The 22,270-nt window shown below is 43.7% G+C and overlaps 1 protein-coding gene across 16 annotated transcripts in view; it reads left to right on the top strand.

Annotated features, from left to right (window-relative positions):
* The window catches only part of FRYL (FRY like transcription coactivator), a 429,780-nt gene that overhangs the window by 278,342 nt on the left and 129,168 nt on the right, over window positions 1-22,270 (top strand). For all 16 annotated transcript variants that reach the window (XM_043513888.1, XM_043513887.1, XM_043513879.1 and 13 more), the window contains 4 exons: window positions 4,506-4,765; window positions 13,257-13,397; window positions 16,516-16,684; window positions 20,215-20,299. In XM_043513888.1, coding sequence (XP_043369823.1) covers window positions 4,506-4,765; window positions 13,257-13,397; window positions 16,516-16,684; window positions 20,215-20,299 — 655 coding nt within the window. The remainder of the gene's footprint in view (window positions 1-4,505; window positions 4,766-13,256; window positions 13,398-16,515; window positions 16,685-20,214; window positions 20,300-22,270) is intronic.

Consider the following 22,270-nt stretch of genomic DNA (forward strand, 5'->3'; position numbering starts at 1 on the left):
TGGTGCATTCACCACAACGTACCCATCTCAGCATCTTATCTCCTGGGGTGTCAGAATATGATGGTGGACACACTAAGCAGACACTTCTCTGAGGAACACAAATGGGAAATACACGACAGTGTCCTCCAATCGATATTCCAAAAATGGGGCTATCCATCTGTATACCTGTTTGCATCAGTAACAAACCACAAGTGCCCACTATTCTGCTCTAGGGTGGGACTAGCACCCAAGTCACTAGGGGATTCATCACTCATGTACGCATTCCCACCGATACCTCTAATCTCATGAGTCATTCACAAGATACGGACTGACTAGGCTCGTATCTTACTAATTGTTCCAATGTGGTCCAGGCAGACTTGGTTCCCTTACCTTTGCGCCTGGCAGTGTGAGTGAGAAAGTTGCAGCGCTGTAAATTGCCAGTGTAGACAAGTCCTATATTAGGCCTTACCGTGCTCTCTGCAACAACACACACGACTCCAAAGCCTCTACCGTCCACAGCGGGGCACTGTTCTTCAGACACCTGAAGTGGAGAACCCACAGGGACACTACTCAAAGAAGAAAAGGAAGTTACTCATCTTGTGCAGTAACGAGAGTTCTTCGAGATGTGTGTTCCTGTGGGTGCTCCACTACCCACCCTGCTCCCCTCTACTTCGGAGTTCATGCCTTGAGCTCTGCGCTAGAGAAGGAATTGAACAGGTCAGGTCATACGCACGCTAAATGAGGTGCCAATGGTACTCTGAGATGGCTACTGTGCACGCGCACCCCAACCAAGCACTGCCACCAAAAAGCGGACGCACCGACACCTAAAGTGGAGCACCCACAGGGGGACACGTGTCAAAGAACCCTTGTTACTGCACAAGGTGAGTAACTTCCTCTTCTTCAACAAATAGACTTCAATGTGGGCTCAGCTTTGACTCTATCAGCAGCAACTTAAGCCTGAACTCACTGTGTTTCTTGGTTCTAGGTTTAAAGTCTGAAAATTTGACACTGAACCCTGATATGAGTCTCCCCAAGACACTTCAGGCAGCTGGAGTGTGGGTCATTCACCAGTATTGGCAGCTTGCAGAATTGGCAGGGTTTAAACCCCGGTGACTGAGGAATGCCCCAGCAACAGTACCAATACCCAGGCACAGGAACTGAAGTGTTTGAAAACACTTCAAAAGAAAACTTATACCTATAATTAACCAAAAACAGACTACTAAAACAGGTACACACTATATACAAATAAGAGGAAAAACTTGCACTAGCAAGGGCACACATTCCAACAATTGTCATGAGCAGTGAGAAAGAGGGTCGGGATGGCGCAGCACTATCATGCAGCAGCATCATGAGGCAGCAGAGGGCACATGAGCCACCCTGACCAGGTACTGTTGTGGGAAAAATCTCCAACAACTATGGCCTGAGTGTGCCCACACCTGAAGTAGAATGGATAAATGCAACACATTTGAAGCGCAATAGTTACAGAGCAGATTAGTAACTGTTTCTTCTTCAACTGATGGGTCTTGTCACCTCCTGAATGAAGTCCATGTCTCACGTACGGATGCAAAAACATCTTTGTGCTGAGACAGAGTTCAAGCCTGTCAACCTGTGTGCTCCCTGTATTGCTAAATGGGTCAGAAACTGGACTCTTACAGGCAGACTTGGAACAGCTAGAGGCATTCCATAAGTCCTGTCAGTGCCAAATCCTGAGCATGTAGTGGTTTGACTTTTAGGATATGTTAGTCTTGCAATGATCTGGCATTCCTTCAGTCACTCATTATGTTAAAAAATGGTATTGTGTGCTCTTCGGCCATGTCAACAGGATGGACAAAAACCTGCCAGCACACGGCTTTCAAACTCTCCTTGACACATAAAGAGGTGCACACCTGATTCAACCTGGCGCTGCCCACAGGCCTGCCTCAGCGATTCATGAATACACAGGATTGAGCCAGTTCTGGAAACTTCACTACATGATGCCTGGTGCAATGCTGCCAACCGTGGTTGCTCTGACTGGTGCAACAATCCTTAGTAGATTCTGTTTGAGGGGTAGATTCCTTTGAAGGATTGGGTCTCTGTATAGTGTAGCATTGTTTATTTGTTTTTCATATACTCTTAATATATTTTGGGCTACAACTGAGGCTGGTAATGATAGCGAGGAGGGTTCTGTTGCTAGGTTTTTGTAGAGAAGGGGTAGTTCTTCTTTTAATGGCTGAAGTCATAACCTACTCAGTAGAACCCTGTCCTGCAAAGATTTAACCCTTGCTTTACTTTACACACTGGATTAAATCTTGGTCATGCTGAAGTCAATTGGAATTTTGCCATTGACTTCTGTTGGGGCCGGAATGTCACGCAGAGACTTCAAGGCCATGCATAAGTCTTTGCAGGACCAGGGCCTTAGACAACTTTAAAGACACTTTAAGTAGTTTCTTTTAACCAGACAACTTCTGACATGATCCTTTTGCTTTATAACTGACTATCTTGTCTGTTAGGTTAGTGAATATGAAATATTTAATCCTAATACATTTGGTTTTCAGTTTAAATTGTTTTTGAAATGGATACATAATTAACTGTTCTTAATAGAGAGAGTTTTTATGTATGGACTTCCTTCTTATAATTTGACAGTTTAAGTTAATATGAATGTATCAGTTGAAACTACCTGCACTTTCAGCATTCCAATTCTGCAATATAATTTTGTTCACCAAAAAGCTTATTTAGTTGAAATCTGCATCCTTCATTTGGATTGTGAGGACAAATTTGTTGTCAATTAAATAAAAAATATCTTCAATAATAAGGATGTCAAGTGATTAAAAAAATTAATCGTGTGATTAATCACACTTTTAAAAAATAATAGGATACCATTTATTTAAATATTTTTGATGTTTTCTACATTTTCAAATATATTGATTTCAATTACCACACAGAATAAAGTGTACGGTGCTCACTTTATATTATTTTTATTACGAATATTTGCACAGTAAAAAACAAAAGAAATAGTATTTTTCAATTCATCTAATACAAATAGTGTAGTGCAATCTCTTTATCATGAAAGTTGAACTTACAAATGTAGAATTATGTACCAAGAAATAACTGCACGCAAATATAAAAAAATGTAAAACTTCAGAGCCTACACGTCCACTCAGTCCTACTTCTTGTTCAGCCAATTGCTCAGACAAACAAGTTTGTTTCCATTTGCAGGAGATAATGCTCCCCACTTCTTGTTTACAGTGTCACCTGAAAGTGACAACAGGTGTTTGCATGGCATTGTTTTAGCAGACATCGCAAGATATTTACGTGCCAGATGCACTAAAGGTTCATATGTCCCTTCATGCTTCAGCCACCATTCCAAATGACATGCATCCATGCTGATGACAGGTTCTGCTCAATAACATTCCAAACCAGTGCGGCCTGACGCAGAGTTATTTTCATCATCTGAGTCAGATGCCACTAGCTTTTTTGGTGATTCAGTTCTGTAGTTTCTGCATCGGAGTGTTGCTCTTATAAGGCTTCTGAAAGCATGCGCCACACCTCATCCCTCTCAGATTTTGGAGGGCACTTCAGATTCTTAAATCTTAGGTTGAGTGCTGTAGCTATCTTTAGAAATCTCACATTGCTACCGTCTTTGCATTTTGTCAAGTCTGCAGTGAAAGTGTTCTTAAAATGAATAATGTGCTTGGTCATCATCCGAGATTGCTATAACATGAAATATATGGCAGAATGGGGTAAAACAGAACAGGAAACATACAGTTCTCCCTCACAGGAGAATTAACACTTTTCTTTTTTTCTTAAACGAGCATCATCAGTATGGAAGCATGTCCTCTGGAATGGTGGCCAAAGCTTGAAGGGGCATACGAATGTTTAGCATATCTGGCACATAAATACCTTGCAATGCCAGCTATAAAAGTGCCATGCAAACGCCTATTCTCACTTTCAGGGTGACATTGTAAAAAAAGAAACAAACTTGTTTGTCTTAGTGATTGGCTGAACAAGAATTGGGATTGAGTGGACTTGTAGGCTCTAAAGTTTTACATTGTTTTGGTTTTTTGAGTGCAGTTATGTAACAAAAAAAATTCTACATTTGTAAGTTACACTTGCACCATAAAGAGATTGCAATACTACAGTACTTGTATGAGGTGAATTGAAAAATATTTATTTTGTTTATCATTTTTACAGTGCAAATATTTGTAATAAAAATAATATGAAGTTAGCACTGTACACTTTGTATTCTGTGTTGTGATTGAAATCAATATATTTGAAAATGTAGAAAACATCAAAAATATTGAATACATTTCAACTGGAATTCTATTGTTTAACAGTGTGATTAAAAATGTGATTAATCATGATTCATTTTTTAATCACGATTAATTTTTTGAGTTAATTGCGTGAGTTAACTGTGATTGACAGCCCTAATAATAGTATTAATTTATTCTTGTATGAAATACTAAAACTATAAATATACTACTACAGAAACTTTTCTAGTAATATTTATGGATTTGCATTTTATGTATGTATTTATTTTTGAAAAACAGAGGTAAGCCAGAGAATTCAAACAGCACGCCCTGCTGGGAGACAGGTGATGCTGCACTATTTGCTACCGTGGATGAATAATATTGAGTTGGTAGATTTGAAACCTTTGCCAACAATACGGCATCAAGATGAAGATGAAGAGGATTCTTTAAAAGACAGAGAAATGATGGTAAACAGCAGACGCTGGCTACGAGGAGAAGGCTGGGGATCACCACAGGCTACTGCTATGGTTTTAAACAATCTGATGTATATGACAGCAAAGGTAAAACCAGTCTTTTGATGTTTCTTGTTGTTTGATTCAGGGAATTGTTAAATCCAGAAGGGGAAGAGGTTCAGTGTAGGGCTACTGATACCAGTTAGTGAGCTTTTATTAGCAAGCTGATTTAGGCAGTATGAAATTCTTCATTAGCATGGTTGTCAGCTTATGCAAAAATTTTCAAAAGCCAGTTCTCCAAATTACTTGTGGGTCTGGAAGCTACCAAATAGTTTAATGAACATTCTGGGCAATTTTAGGAGAAGCATATGGCATGCTATTGAGCATATAACATAATAACAGGTTATTTTCAATAAGAATGTCTTAATGATCACAAGTTTAAAAGTGCTATCTCATAATTTAGGTATCTAGATAGATAACTCCCTTGTGTAATTTAAAAAACAACAACCCAACAAACCTACCTAAAAACTAGTGGTAAGAGAACCTCAAAGAGATTGCTCAGATTGTGTGTGTCTTCTCTGTTTCTTCATTCTCCCTGGATGATTTGTTTGTCATTCTGTTTCTTCCTGCCTCCAAGTAAACAATAGGTTTTCTTTGTTCTCTCTCCATTTAGTACATTACATCTTTCTCCCTCCCTCCTTTTCATAGAATCATAGGGTATGTCTACTCTGTGAAATTAGATCAAATTTATAGAAGTTGGTTTTGTAGAAAGCATTTTTATACAGTCGAGTGTGTCCCCACACAAATGCTCTAAGTGCATGTAGTCGGCGGACTGTGTCCACAGTACCGAGGCAACCGTTGACTTCCGTAGCTTTGCACTGTGGGAAGCTATCCCACAGTTCCTGCAGTCTCCACCGCCCATTTGAATTCTGGGCAGAAATCCCAGTGCCTGATGGGGCTAAAACATTGTTGCGGGTGGTTCTGGGTACATATCGTCAGGCCCCCGTTCCTTCCCTCCCTCCGTAAAAGCAAGGGCAGACAATCGTTTTGCACCTTTTTTCTTGAGTTACCTGTGCAGATGCCATACCACAGCAAGCATGGAGTCCTCTCAGCTAACCGTCACCGTATGTCACCTGGGTGCTGGCGGACGTGGTACTGCATTGCTACACAGCAGCAGTTTATTGCCTTTTGGCAGCAGACAGTGCAGTATGACTGGTAGCCATCGTTGACGTAGTCCTGGGTGTTCTTTTAACCGGGCGCCTGGGCAAACATGGGAGTGACTCAGCCAGGTCATTTCCCTTGTTTCGTCTCATGGCGATTGAGTCCTACCGGCAGTGCACTCTCTTTTAATCTGCAGCTAGCAGAAGATGATTGCCAGTAGTCATACTGTACCGTCTTCTGCCGAGCACCCAGGAGGTGACGATGGCTAGTGGTCGTACTGCACAGTCTGCTGCCAGCATGATGTATAAAGATAGATGAAGTGGCTCAAAACAAGAAATAGACCAGATTTGTTTTGTATTCATTTTCTCCTCCCTTCCTCCCTCCCTCCCTCCGTGAAATCAACGGTCTGCTAAACCCGGTTTTGAGTTCTAGCCTTAAGGCGGCCATTCAGTTTCTCGCAAAGCCACCCCCTTTGTTGATTTTAATTCCCCGTAAGCCAACCCTGTAAGCCATGTCGTCAGTCGCCCCTCCCTCCGTCAGGGCAACAGCAGACAATCGTTCTGCGCCTTTTTTCTGTTCAGACGCCATACCATGGCAAGCATGGAGCCCGCTCAGATCACTTTGGCAATTAGGAGCACATTAAACGCCACACGCATTATCCAGCAGTATATGCAGCACAAGAAGCTGGCAAAGCGAAACCGGGCGAGTGGGCGATGTCAGCACGGTGACGAGAGTGATGAGGACATGGACACAGACTTCTCTCAAAGCACCGGCCCTGGCAATTTGGACATCATGGTGGTAACGGGGCAGGTTCATGCCATGGAATGCCGATTCTGGGCCCAGGAAACAAGCACAGACTGGTGGGACCGCATAATGTTGCAGATCTGGGACGATTCCCAGTGGCTGCAAAACTTTTGCATGCATAAGGACACTTTCATGGAACTTTGTGACTTTCTTTCCCCTGCCCTGAATCGCAAGAATACCAAGATGAGAGAAGCCCTCACAGTTGAGAAGAGAGTGGCAATAGCCCGGTGGAAGCTTGCAACGCCAGACAGCTACCAGTCAGTCGGGAATCAATTTGGAGTGGGTTAACCTACTGTGGGGGCTGCTGTGATCCAAGTAGCCAACACAATCTCTGAGCTGCTGCTATCAAGGGTAGTGTCTCTGGAAATGTGCAGGTCATAGTGGATGGCTTTGCTGCAATGGGATTCCCTAACTATGGTGGGGCGATAGAACGCATATCCCTATCTTGGGACCGGACCACCTTGGCAGCGAGTACGTAAACCGCAAGGGGTACTTTTCAATGGTGCTGCAAGCACTGATGGATCACAAGGGACGTTTCACCGACATCAACGTGAGATGGCTGGGAAAGGTGCATGACGCTCGCATCTTCAGGAACTCTGGTCTGTTTGAACAGCTGCAGGAAGGAACTTAATTTCCAGACCAGAAAATAACCATTGGGGATGTTGAAATGCCAATAGTTATCCTTGGGGACCCAGCCTACCCCTTAATGCCATGGCTCATGAAGCCATACATAGGCAGCCTGGAGAGTAGTCAGGAGCTGTTCAACTACAGGCTGAGCAAATGCAGAATGGTGGTAGAATGTGCATTTGGACGTTCAAAAGTGCGCTGGTGCAGTTTACTGACTCGGTTAGACCTCAGCGAAACCAATATTCCCACTGTTATTACTGCTTGCTGTGCGCTCCACAATATCTGTGAGAGTAAGGGGGAGACCTTTATGGCGGGGTGGGAGGTTGAGGCAAATCACCTGGCTGCTAGTTACGCACAGCCAGACACCAGGGCGGTTAGAAGAGCACAGGAGGGTGCGGTGTGCATCAGAGAAGCTTTGAAAACCAGTTTCATGACTGGCCAGGCTACGGTGTGAAAGTTCTGTTTGTTTCTCCTTGATGAACCCCCCCCTTGGTTCACTCTACTTCCCTGTAAGCTAACCACCCTCCCCACCTCCCTTCGATCACTGCTTGCAGAGGCAATAAAGTCATTGTTGCTTCACATTCATGCATTCTTTATTAATTCATCACACAAATAGGGGGATAATTACCAAGGTAGCCCAGGAGGGGTGGTGGAGGAGGGAAGGACAAGGCCACACAGCACTTTAAAAGTTTAAAACTTATTGAATGCCAGCCTTCTGTTGCTTGGGCAGTCCTCTGGGGTAGAGTGGCTGGGTGGACAGAGGCCCCTGCACTGCGTTCTTGGGCATCTGAGTGAGGAGGCGGGCAGTTGGTTACATAGGGGCTGTAGCGGCGGTCTGTGCTCCTGCTGCCTTTCCTACAGCTCAGCCATACGCTGGAGCATATTAGTTTGATCCTCCAGCAGCCTCAGCATTGAATCCTGCCTCCTCTCATCATGCTGCCACCACCTTTCAGCTTCAGTCCTCTCTTCAGCCCACCACCTCTCCTCCCGGTCATTTTGTGCTTTCCTGCATTCTGACATTGTCTGCCTCCATGCATTCGTCTGTGCTCTGTCAGTGTGGGAGGACAGCATGAAGTCAGAGAACATTTCATCGCGAGTGCGTTTTTTTTCGCCTTCTAATCTTTGCTAGCCTTTGGGAAGGAGAAGATCCTGTGATCCTTGAAACACATGCAGCTGGTGGAGAAAAAGAAAGGGACAGTGGTATTTGAAAAGACACATTTTATAGAACAGTGGGTACACTCTTTCACAGTAAACCTTGCTCTTAACATTACATACATAGCACATGTGCTTTCGTTACAAGGTCGCATTTTGCCCCCCCCCCCCGCATGGCTAACAGCAGGGAACATTTCTGTTCAGCCATAGGCAAACAGCCTAGCAGGAACAGGCACCTCTGAATGTCCCCTTAAGAAAAGCACCCTATTTCAACCAGGGGACGATGAATGATATCACTCTCCTGAGGATAATACAGAGAGATAAAGAATGGATGTTGTTTGAACGCCAGCAAACATACACTGCAATGGTTTGCTCTACAATGATTCCCGAGTATGTGCTACTGGTCTGGAGTGGTAAAGTGTCCTACCATGGTGGATGGAATAAGGCTGCCCTCCCCAGAAACCTTTTGCAAAGGCTTTGGGAGTATATCCAGGAGAGCCACAAATGCCAGGGCAAATTAATCATTATACATGCTAGCTTTTAAACCTTTTATAGTATTTTAAAAGGTACACTCACCAGAGGTCCCTTCTCCACCTGGTGGGTCCGGGAGGCAGCCTTGGGTGGGTTCGGGAGGTACTGGCTCCAGGTCCAGAGTGAGAAACGGTTCCTGGCTGTCGGGAAAACCGGTTTCTCCGCTTGTTTACTGTGAGCTATCTACAACCTCCTCCTCCTCCTCGTCTTCCTCGTCCCCAAAACCTGCTTCCATGTTGCCTCCATCTCCATTGAAGGAGTCAAACAATACGGCTGGGGTAGTGGTGGCTGAACCCCCTAAAATGGCATGCAGCTCATCATAGAAGAGGCATTTTAGGGGCTCTGACCTGGAGCGGCCGTTGGTCTCTCTGGTTTTCTGGTAGGCTCACCTCACCTCCTTAAGTTTCACGTGGAACCGTTTTGGGTCCCTGTTATGGCCTCTGTCCTTCATGCCCAGGGAGATTTTCACAAATGTTTTGACATTTCAAAAACTGGAACGTAGTTCTGATAGCATGGATTCCTCTCCCCATAAAGCAATCAGATCCCGTACCTTCCGTTCGGTCCGTTCTGGAGCTCTTTTGCGATTCTGGGACTCCATCATAGTCACCTCTGCTGATGAGCTCTGCATGGTCACCTGCAGCTTGCCACACTGGCCAAACAAGAAATTGAAATTCAAAAGTTCGCGGGCCTTTTCCTGTCTACCTGGTCAGTGCATCTGAGTTGAGAGTGCTGTCCAGAGCGGTCACAATGGAGCACTCTGGGATAGCTCCCGGAGGCCAATACCATCTAATTGCGTCCACAGTACCCCAAATTCGACCCAGCAAAACCGATTTCAGCGCTAATCCCCTTGTCAGGGGTGGAGTAAGGAAATTGATTTTAAGAGCCCTTTAAGTCGAAAAAAAGGGCTTCATCATGTGGACGGGTGCAGGGTTACATCAATTTAACACTGCTAAATTCGACCTGAGCGCCTAGTGTAGACCAGAGCATAGACTTTAAGGTATGAAGGGACCATTATGATCGTCTAGTCTTATGTCCTGCACAACGCAGGCCACAGTATCTCATCCATCCATTCCTGTAATAAACCCCTAACCTATGTCTGAGCTATTGAAGTCCTCAAATTGTAGTTTAAAGACTTGAAGGTGCAGAGAATCCTCCAACCAGTGACCCATGCCCTATGCTGATTAGGAAAGCAAAAAACCCCCAGGGCTTCTGTCAATCTGCCTTGGAGGAAAATTCCATCCCGACTGCAAATATGGCGATCAGCTAGACCCTGAGCGTGTGGGCAAGACTCACCAGCCAGACACCCAGGAAAGAATTCTCTGTAGTAACTCAGATCCCATCCCATCTAACATCCCATCACCGCTTATCTACTGCTATCTGGACATATCTACCGCTAATAGCTAAAGATCAATTAATTGCCAAAATTAGGCTATCCCATCATACCATCCCCTCCATAATCTTATCAAGCTTAGTCTTGAAGCCAGATATGTCTTTTGCCCCCACTGCTTCCCTTGGAAGGCTGTTACAGAACGTCAGTCCTCTGAGAGTTAGAAACCTTTGTCTAATTTCAAGACTAAACTTCCTGATGGCCAGTTTATATCCATTTGTTCTTGTGTCCACATTGGTACTGAGCTTAAATAATTTTTCTCCCTCCGTGGTATTTATCCCTCTGATATATTTATAAAGAGCAATCAAATCTCCTCTCAGCCTTCTTTTGGTTAGGCAAAACAAGCCAAGCTCCTTGAGTCTCCTTTCATAAGACAGGTTTTCCAGTCCTCGGATCATCCCAGTAGCCCTTCTCTGTACCTGTTGCAGTTTGAATTCATCTTTCTTAAACATGGGAGACCAGAACTGCACACAGTATTCCAGATGGTCTCACCAGTGCCTTGTATAACGCTACTAACACCTCCTTATCTCTACTGGAAATACCTCGCCTGATGCATCCCAACACCGCATTAGCTTTTTTACGGCCATATTACATTGGCGGCTCATAGTCATCCTGTGATCAACCAATACTCCGAGGTCCTTCTCTTCCTCTGTTACTTCCAAGTGATGTGTCCCCAGTTTATAACTAAAATTCTTGTTATTAATCCCTAAATGCATGACCTTACACTTCTCACTATTAAATTTCATCCTATTACTATTATTCCAGTTTACAAGGTGATCCAGATCTTCCTGTATGATATCCCAGTCCTTCTCTGAATTGGCAATACCTCCCAGCTTTGTCATATCTGCAAACTTTATTAGCACATTCCCACTTTTTGTGCCAAGGTCAGTAATAAAAAGATTAAATAAGCTTGGTCCCAAAACCGATCCCTGAGGAACTCCACTAGTAATCTCCTTCCAGCCGGACAGTTCACCTTTCAGTGTGACCTGTTGTAGTCTCCCCTTTAACCAATTCCTTATCCAATTTTCAATTTTCATATTGATCCCCATCTTTTCCAATTTAGCTAATAATTCCCCATATGGAACTGTATCAAATGCCTTACTGAAATTGAGGTAAATTAAATCCACTGCATTTCCTTTGTCTAAAAAATCTGTTACCTTCTCAAAGAAAGAGATCAGGTTGGTTTGACACGATCTACCTTTTTTAAAACCATGTTGTCTTTTGTCCTAATTACCATTGACCTCAATGTCCTTAACTGCTTTCTCCTTCATATTTTTTTCCAAGACCTTGCATACTACAGATGTCAAACTAACTAGCCTGTAGTTACCCAGATCCTATTTTTAAGAAAGGGGGGGAAAAGTGAACTATGTTAGCAATTCTCCATATGGTACAACCCCTGAGTTTACAGATTCATTAAAAATTTTTGCTAATGGGCGCACACTTTCATGTGCCAGTACCTTTAATATTCTTAGATGAAGATTATCTGGGCCCCCCCAATTTAGTCCCATTAGGCTGTTCAAGTTTGGCTTCTACCTCGGATGTGGTAATATCTACCTCCATATCCTCATTCCCATTTGTCATCCTACCATTATCCCTAAGCTTCTCATTAAAGACTGAGGCAAAGTATTTGTTTTGATATTGGACCATGCCTAGATTATCCTTAATCTTTTATCCCCTTAGAAACCGAAGTTCTGAGAGTGATGTGGAAGGGTGGGATATTAGAGAGATGGTAGTGGTGTGGGCTAATCCTGTTGCTGTTAGCTGACTGAAGGCTGTCCCCTTTCCTTGTCTCATTTATTTTCTGTATCACAGCAGAGAAAAAGGGAGGGTAAGAGTGCCTGCTTCTCTGCCCAGTGGCTCCTAGTGAAAGGCTGGCTTTTTAAATTAAAAAATGCAGGTAGTAAGTGGTTTCTAGGACATTGTGTAGGACTGTCAGTAGCTGGGATGCATTAGTAAAACCTCAGCAGTGGCAGCTAAATCTGCATAGCTGACAAGTATGCATTCCAAACTACAGTAAAAGCTTATCCAGCATGTTGGGGGAATGAGGAGTGCCAGTTAGTCTCAAATTCCAGTTAACTAAGAGTTATACTTACCAATTGAATACCAATTTTCAAAGAATTAGAATACAATAAAATGAATAAAGTCTACAGGTACTCACCAGTCCAGTAGTACTGCATTGCAGAGTGGTTGGTTTCTTGAAGCACTTAAGTGTATACAGGTAAAGTTTTCTATACAGTAGGTTATCTTATGACACTACATATCGCTATGGGCAGTGCATGGCATCCACCAAGATCACTAAAAATACACTTAACAGTAAAACTATACTGAACATAATTTAATCTTTCTTTGATTCAGAAGGCACTTCAGGCTCTTGCGATGCCTCAGGATCATCATTATCACTGTCAATTATCATTGTAGATGTAGAAGGTGTAGGAGATTGGGCTGAATCTGTAATGACCCTATGACACACCCTGGAAGCTGCTTTTTTGACTAAATCCATGGTATCAGCTTGTTTACTTGTCTTCTGCTTCTTTTGCATAAAAGTAGAGTGTAGGATGTGCAATTGCATAACCTCCTGGACAGTATACCAGACCCGATTACTAGATTAAAGATTTGTATTGGGAGATATTAGAAATGCTGGATGATAGAGCTTTCTGGTTGATAAAGTGCCGGATAACACAGCTTTTACTATAAATTGTTAGTCTTTGCTCACTGTAGTGACTCTGAGATAATTACTTGTATTTGGGGAATATATTAAAGAGGATGAACATTCATGGAAGTTTCAGTCTATAGAAATAGATAAAACATAGCAGCTGCTCATAAGGTTTAGGTTTCCTTTTTCTAACACCTCTTAAACTTATTCAATAGAAAATCCTTGCTTGAAGTTATTTATATTATTGAACTTTACAAAAGGGATATCTTAATTTTGTTTTCTAGTATGGTGATGAAGTGGCATGGTCAGAGATAGAGAATGTCTGGACTACTCTCGCAGACAGCTGGCCAAAGAATCTGAAAATAATTTTGCACTTCTTGATCAGCATTTGTGGAGTGAATAGCGAACCCAGCCTCTTGCCTTATGTAAGTGCTTGATGCTACAGTCTTCCCTCACATCCTTATTTCTTTAAAATTGTATTTTATGTGTTTAGCAACTCCTCATCGAAGACCACTAAATAGATGAATAGTAACATAAAGGGTCATGATATCTCATTCTAATACAGCATGAGGCGAATGCCATCCCATTGTGTCACAATGTAACAACTCAATGCTGTGACCAGTTCAAATTCAATGTCTCCTGCTTTGCAGTCTCTGATGTTAACAAGTATTTTCTATTTCAAGTTATCTTCCAAATGCAAATATTCTCCCAGTGAGAAGACTTCCCCTTTTTGGCATGGTTGTATTTTTAGAAATGAATTCCTCTATTCAGAAATGTATGATGATTTTTAATACTATGTTTCACTCCCTCTTTCTTCTCATATTTTGTTACGATATTCTTTCTTCTTTCACCACCATATAGTACTGTATCTTTAAAAGAAAACTTTATTTTGATTAGGGATTAAAAAGATAAGAAGTATTTCTCATGACTGATAAATTAATAAATGAATGATGGAATACTGCAAGGGCTACCTACAGACCTGTAGAATTATGGAAACCTTCCAAGGGTGGAGGGGCATAGGAATTATTTGTGGGTAGAAACAAGGGGTTACAGGGTGAGCAGGCCAGTTTTACCAATGGATTCTGAGAGAAGAGCAGCACTGTTCGGAATTTTGTGGAGTAATCAATAACAAGGAACATGGTTCCAATAATTCCTTCCAACTTTTAATGAGGGAATTCCAGCTCAACCACCTCACATCACAACCCAGTATAATCTCATATACATGTTGAACCAAAGCAATAACAAAATAACCAGCTATGGTACTCTGCATTAGAGAGCCCGAAGAGCAATTGTTTGCCACTAACCTCTGAGTTCACACAGAAAAATCATAATGGAGACACTGAGGAGTGACTCCATCCAGTTTCCAGGATCTCTAGATGCCCCAAGATAAATTCAAGATCAATGTTATCTAGGGTTGCCGACTTTCTAATAGCAGAAAACCGAACACCCCTACCCCACCCCTTCTCTGAGGCCCTGTTCCCGATTCACTCCATCCCCCCCTCCCTCCATCGTTCGCTCTCCCACACCCTCACTCACTCATTTTCACAGGGTTTGGGCAAGGGGTTGGAGTGCAGGAAGGGGTGAGGGCTCCGGCTGGCGGTGCGGACTCTGGGGTGGGGCCGGGGAGGAGGGGTTTTGGGTGGATGAGGGGGCTCTGGGCTGGGGCCGAGAGTTTTGGAGTGTAGGATGGGCTCCAGCTGGGGGTGTGCCCTCTGGAGTGGAGCTGGGGATGAGGGATTTGGGGTGCAGGAGGGGGCTCTGGGCTGGGGCCGAGGCATTCGGAATGCAGGAATGGGCTCAGGGTTGGGGTGCAGGAGATGATACGGGATGCGGGCTCCGGGAGGGAGTTCGGTGCCTGAGGGGGCTCAGGGTTGGGGTAGGGTGCTGCGGGCTCCAGGAGAGAATTTGGATGTGGGAGGGGGCTGAGGGCTGGGGCAGGGAGTTGAGGCATGGAAGGGTATGAGGGATGCAGGCTCTGGGCTCAGGTAGCTCCCGGGAAGCAGCCGGCATCTCCCTCCAACTCCTAGATGGGACGGGGGGGGGGAAGGGCTCTGTACGCTGCTCTTGTCCATAGGTGCTACCCCCGCAGCTCACCTTGGCCATGGTTCCAGGCCAATCGAAGCTGTGGAGCTGGTGCTCGGGGCGGGGGCAGTGTCCAGAGCCCCTGTGGCTGTCCCTACACTTAGGAGCCGGAGGGACATGCTGGACACTTCCAGGGAGCTGCATGGAGCCGGATAGGAAGTCTGTCTACCGCACGCTAACCAGACTTTTAATGGCCTGGTCAGCAGTGCTGACTGGAATCACCAGAATCCCTTTTCGTTCCAGTTGAAAACCAGACACCTGGCATCTCTTACGTTATCAGAGGCTGCTGAAAGTAATATAAGAACGAGCAGTCATTTTATTCCTAACCAGAATAACCATTGACAATCTTCTGTTTCTCAGCATTGAGTTCGAAGTACTTTTTTTCTTTATTTATTTCTTAAAGAATATAACTTACTGAAATAAGACCTCGTATAGATCCCACATTGACTTAATATGCAATTAATAATAAAGTATTTCTTTTAATTAGTTGTTTAAGATGTTGTTAAAACATACGAAGGACTCCATCATCTTGAGATTTAAACAGATGCTATGTTGCAATATTAGCACTTGAACAAGAAAAGTGTACAAAAAATATAAGTAAAATAAAGTTCATACTGTATTAGCATTAAAAGGACGCTGTATAGGGCAAAAGTGTAGGTTTATTAGAACGTGATTTTACAAAACCTAATTGAAATGTGTTTCGTTGTTTTTTAAAAGGTATTTCAATGAAATCATTATTTTTTTAAATGTGTGATGGCAGTGTACACAACAAACATGCAGCTATAGTAATGTATGAGAATCAGAAAGTGAAACTGGAAAAAAACAAAAGTAAAACTTTTTAAGTTTGCATTTTCGTTGTCCAACTTAAATACAAAAAGTAAACAATCACAATAAATGGTGAATATCAAAGTCTGTAAAATTTTTAAATATTTGCATTTTAATAATAATAATCTAATGTTTTTTTATCACAATGCTAAGGAATTTTTTTATCTTCATGATATCACAGTATGAATACTATCTTGGTTTATATTTCTGATACATACTGATGTTTACTCCTAGTGACAGATACTTAAGTCATTATGCAAAAAGAAAAGGAGTACTTGTGGCACCTTAGAGACTAACAAATTTATTAGAGCATAAGCTTTCGTGAGCTACAGCTCACTGAGCTGTAGCTCACGAAAGCTTATGCTCTAATAAATTTGTTAGTCTCTAAGGTGCCACAAGTACTCCTTTTCTTTTTGCGAATACAGACTAACACGGCTGCTACTCTGAAACCTGTGATTAAGTCATTATGATTTCTCTTAGAACTAGAATAGATTACATAAATCTTCACATGCAATAAATAGTAAATGGTATGTAACTAAAGACAAAGGATTGTGGTGTACAGTTCACCTTCTGTTTTTTCCTCATCTTTAAAAAACAAATTCAATCTCTTATTTATATTTCTGTTTTTAATGGCAGGTGAAGAAGGTTATTGTTTACTTGGGTAGAGATAAAACAATGCAACTATTGGAAGAACTGGTGAGTGAACTACAGCTTACAGATCCAGTCAGCTCTGGAGTCACTCACATGGATAATCCACCATATTACCACATCACTTCCAGTTACAAAATTCCTTCTGTCACTTCAGGTGAGAATTCGTTTGACTAGGCTATTACTGTGTTTCAGTTGTTATTTTCTATTGTTATGAATTAATTGGAAAATCTAAATGCAGTGCAGGCACAATAGATTTAATATAAACAAATAACATTTTTTTAAAAAAAATATTTAAAAAAAAAACAAAAACAGAGTTATTGATACCATTTAATGTCAGATTCACCATTCCTTGTACATACAAAGATCTCGCTAATGTTAAAAAATACAAGACTGATCTTAAGTGATTACTGATTTTCACACAGATTCCCTTTGCGTGAACCTATGTGTATGTTAAGCCTTGTCTGCACTCAAAACTTGCACTGGTTTAACTAAAGTGAGTTTTTAAATCAAGTTAATTAAACTGATGGGAATTCTTAAATCTATTTATACAGGTTTATACTGATGTAGTGTAAATTTGTAGCTTACTGACTTAAGCAAAATCTATATATGCCTGTGTAAATTTTAAGAGTTTCAAGATGGGAATTTGTACTGACATGCATCTGATGAAATGGGTATTCACCCATGAAAGCTTATGCTCCGATACGTCTGTTAGTCTATAAGGTGTCACAGGACTCTTTGCCATTAAAAACAATGTTCATTAAACTGGTGCAAATTTTGTGTGTAGACAAAGGCCTTGGTTTCTACAAATTAAAAAACCAAGCAAACCTGAAGACTTAAAAGGACAATGTATTTTCCATGTGCCCCAGTCCTGCTGTTTGCTGAGCATTCAAGCTCTGATCCAGCAGAACACCTAAGCATCTTAATTTTAAACAAATAAATAGTCTCAATGACTTCATGTACCTTAAGTTAAGAACCTTGTAGGACTGAGCCCATGGATAGGGTTGCCAGGCATCGGGTTTTCAACTGGTGGCTCCAGTTAGCACAGCTGACCGGGCCTCTAAAAGTCCAGTTGGTCACAATGGCCGGCTCCATATGGCTCCCAGAAGCGACTGGCATGTCCCTCTGGATCCTAGGTGCAGCAGCAGCCAGGAAGGCTTTACATGCTGCCCCTGTCCGCAGCGTAGGTGCTATCCCAAGCAGCGTCTCTGCAGCTTCCATTGGCCAGGAACTGTGGCCAGTGGGAGGTGTGGGGGTGGTGCTTGCAGACCAGGGCAGTGTGCAGAGCCCCCTGGCCACCCCTCTGACTAGGAGCCAGAGGAACATGCCAGCTCCTTCCGGGAGATGCCTGAGGAAGGCGCTGCCCGGAGCCCCCACCCCTTCCCCCAACCCTGAGCCCACACCCACACTCCCTCCCAGAGCCCGCACACCCTCTCGCACTCCAAACCCCTCGGCTCCAGCCTGGAACCCCCTCCTGTACCCCAAGTCCCTCATCCCTGGCCCCACCCCAGAGTCCTCACGCCTTCCCACATCCCAACCTCCTGCCCCAGCTCAGAGCCCCCTCCCACACTTCGAACTCCTCGGCCCCAGCCCCCTCCTGTACCCTAGAGCCCTCATTCCCTGCCACACCCCAACCTCCTGCCCCAGCTCAGTGAAAATGAGCAAGTAAGTGAAGGAGGGGAGGGGGGATGGAGTGAGTGGGAGTGGGGCCTCGGAGAAGGGGCAGGGCAAGGATGTTCAGTTTTCTGCAGTCAGAAAGTTGGCAACCCTACCTATGGATCTGAGGCAGATTCCCCTGGCTCTGGAACTGTGGAAGACAGCAATAAGGCTTCTTTCTGAAAATCCCCTTGCTAGCTCTATTGCATGGCATAGGCTTAAGTTTCTAGGCAGTTTCTAGACATCACTGGGGCTAGTTGGCAGCCAGAGGGGTCTGCTATAACACAAGCATGCCCCCCCAAATTATGCCTGGGGCCGGTCCAGGCCCTGAAATGCCCAGGCTGGCCACCTTTGGTTCCCTCCCTTTGGGCTGCAAGTTCTGTGCTGTGCCTCTTAGAGTTGCAGCACAGAATCTACCCTTGTCTTCCTGTCCATCTATAAAGCATCCCACTTACATTAGCATTAAACAATAATAAATTATAAGCATTTGTGTAGTAAACTGTAAAAATGTGATGTGCATGGGGAAGAAACACACTACAAAACTCCAAAGTGCTGATATACTTCCTTTTAGGTGGAGTGGCAGAAGCATTTATATTAAAGTTGCCTAACACTTTCCGCCCACTATTTTATATATTGCTCGCAAGTTGGTCTTAAAAAGAAATAGCTAATACTAGCTACACTACAAAGAGTATTTTTGCACTCTAATTTCTCATTTGTTTCCATTGTGAATTAACGTATGTCAGACCCCCTAAAACCTACATTTTAGACTATTTCTGCACTTGTGGAGGCTGCACTGAAAGGCAGGCTGTGTCTACATTCACTGGCGCATGTAGCTACACGCTGTAGTGAAAGGCTCCGAAAGGGGACAGCCGTGGGGAGCAGCTTCTCACTGCTAGAGCCTTTCATTGAAGCAAGAAAAGGCTCTGATGAGGGAGGCAGCAGGGAAAGGCTCTGGCAGCTCCCTGCTGCTTGAACTTTTCGTCTCCCTGCACCATCCTGGTAGAACATTTTGCTGTAGCAAGGAAAGGCTCTGGCAGAGCGGAGCTGCCTGAGTCTTCTCCTACCACAGTGAAGGGCTCCGGCATCAGGGGGCCAGTGGACACTACACAATTAAAAATAGTAGTGTAAACATGGGGCAGTGTAGAGAGCTGTGTGGGATGTATACCCTAGGTTTCAGGCATCTAGGTCACTCTACTCGTCTAAGCTATGCCTCACCATCTACACTGCTCTTTATATACATGCTAACCAGGTGTGCAGTGTCTGTACTCTAAACACCGCCGTAAGTGTAGACATACCCTTAGAGAAGTGTGGCATGCAGCATATAGGAAAGGAAGAAATACATATTTAAAACCTTTTACAAAAAATTAACTTTCTACTAAATGCACATCATAAAGACTTGAACACAAATCCTTTATATACACAAACTAAACATATTAGTAAATACTATTTCATAAGCATTACTGACCTTACTATCAAAAACTTTCAAGATCTGTGTCATAGTGAAAATGTTTGTTTATAGCATATTTTTAAATCTAAATTGTAATTGTTTTTTAAATTGATAATAAATAGTCCTCAATTTATATTTGAACGGATTGCGACAAAGCGTGATGAACCTTAGGTAGTATCTACACTGCAATATAACACATGAGGTGGGCCCGGGTCAGCTGATTTAGGCTTATGGGGCTATGGTTGTGGGGCTATAAAATTACAGTGCAGATGTTCAGGCTTGGACTGGAGCCCTGAGACCCCCAAGGATTCCCAGAGCCTGGGCTCCAGCCGTAGTACAAACATCTACACTGTTATGTTATAGCCCCACAGCTTGATCCCCATTCCCCCCAAGCCCGAGTCAGCTGACCCAGGCCAGCCTCAGGTGTTTTATTGCGGTGTAAACGTATCCCTACGGCTCTTAAACAGTACTACTTTAGAAAGAAAATATAGATCCAGGATTTTCAGATAAATTCATACATTGCATAAACTTTTCAATATATTTACCTATCCTAAGCTATTTTTCTCTTTGTCCTTAATTTACAGGTACCACTTCCAGTAGCAATACAATGGTTGCTCCTACAGATGGCAATCTTGACAATAAGCATACAAAAGATAATATTGAAGAGAAGTAAGTATCTCCTCAAAGACCAACAGTACTGAATTCTTGACTATTGATAACCAGTGCAAATAACTGCAGTCTGATCGATTTCTCAATTTACACTATATTATTGTTGCAGCCAATCAGATTACATATTCAAATCTCTGTTTCCTGATTGATTTATTAGGAACCAACAATGCATATATTTCTTGACCTCTAATTTACTCTTCCAGATTTGTGGCTGCTCCCTGTGTGGCCCTCCTATTTAAATCTATCTGAGATAAAAAAGCTGAGCTGCTAAGGTATCAGTCCCATAGGATTTGTGGGGCTTTTTTTGTTTGTTTTTAAAGGTTTTCCTACATGGGGAAATTTAGCAGCAGAACTATATCTGTATAATTTCTCTGGTATAACTCCCCATGTTGACACTCTTATTCCACTATAAAAGTGCCTTTTTCTGATTTAGTTTTTGTCATTTTGAAAACAGCATAAGCTAAAGTGGAAAAAGGCATTCTTACTCTGGAATAAGAGTGTCCACACAGAGTTTTATACTGTTATTACTACATTCTTATAATAATTCTGGCATAATTATGCTGATAAACTTCCCGAAGCAGACAAGTCCCATGTTATAACAAAACAAAACAAAAAAATTTAGGTTTAATGGAAAGGGCTGTCTGGAGGGCAGTTTGCCTCGGGCCCCCTGTTTGAGAGGGACCCCAAACAGAGTGGTGCTGCGACACCACACTCCAGGTCACAATGCTATTCATTGAAATTTTGCCCACCGACCCCTTGTCCCCAGTCATGACAGAGGGGCAAGAGGGCCACACCTGAGTGGCACTGTGATCCCATCAGATCATAACAACCAGAATAGGGAGCTGGGCCAAGCCCTGTGAGACAGGAGCTGTCTCCTCTCCCCTCCCCTCCATGTTTGTTTTTGTACTCTTGGGCGGGCTCAGTTTCAGATTTTACCCTGGATCCCCTCTGTGTGGCTCTGCTAAAGGAGAGCTCTCCAAATATTTTTGTTGAAGGCATTCTGTGCAAGATTCTGAACTTTGCTGCTTCTTTGAGTGATTGCTCATGTGGTGTGCGTGTTCGCCTCGTGCACTGGTGCCAGAAGTTTTTCCCCTAGCAGTACCCATAGGGGGGAGCGCCCCAGCGACCCCTGGAGTGGCGCCTCCATGGCGCAGTATAAGGGGAGCTGTGCGCTCCCCGCACCTTCAGTTCCTTCTTGCTGCCAGTGAAGGTGCATCAGAATTACTCTGCTCCAGCTTTGCTGTAGCTCGTCCCCAGAACTGCTTGTTCGTTCAGTATTAGTACCTGTAGTTAGTTAGCTGTTTAGTTAGTTCAGTTAGTTAGAGCACCCAGGCCGGGGCATGCCCCACGCCCCAGGTTTTAAGTTGTGTGACACTTGTTGGCAGTCTGTGCCAAGGAGTGACCCACACGCGGACTGTCTGCGCTGTTTGGGAGAAACCCATATCAGCGATCGTTGCAAAATTTGCAAGTCGTTTAAGCCTCAGACCAAGAGAGAAAGAGACATTAGGCTCCAGGCTATTTTGATGGAGTCAGGGTCAGTGGCGCGGCGCGGCGATACTCCGGTGCCATCAACCAGTGGGCCGCTCCCCATCCACGGGGCATGCCAAGAGGGCTGCAAAGACGCCTTCTTTGCAACAGCACCGAAGTAAACCCGGGACAGAGGTTAGACCTACGTCGGGCAGTCCTCGATCCCCACCAGCCTCTAGGCCTCCAATTCAAGTCGAGCGGAGTAGCCCGGCCCATTCGGAGCAGGCCTCCCTGGATGTCCATGCCATGCCATCTCCATCTCCATGCCAGAGGCCCTGCAGGCGGCCCGGGACGTTATGTCCATGCCGGTACCAGGAGCACCACCGACGTTGGCTCCACACTCCAGAGGCAAGCCACAGCTGGGATCTCCGCAGTCGCCCCGGCTCGGTACCAGTCTTGGTCGAGGGAATGTTCCCGATGCCGTTCGCCGCCCAGCGCCTGTTC

Source organism: Dermochelys coriacea, chromosome 4 (genome assembly GCF_009764565.3).
Source record: "Dermochelys coriacea isolate rDerCor1 chromosome 4, rDerCor1.pri.v4, whole genome shotgun sequence".
NCBI classification, from domain to species: domain Eukaryota; kingdom Metazoa; phylum Chordata; order Testudines; family Dermochelyidae; genus Dermochelys; species Dermochelys coriacea.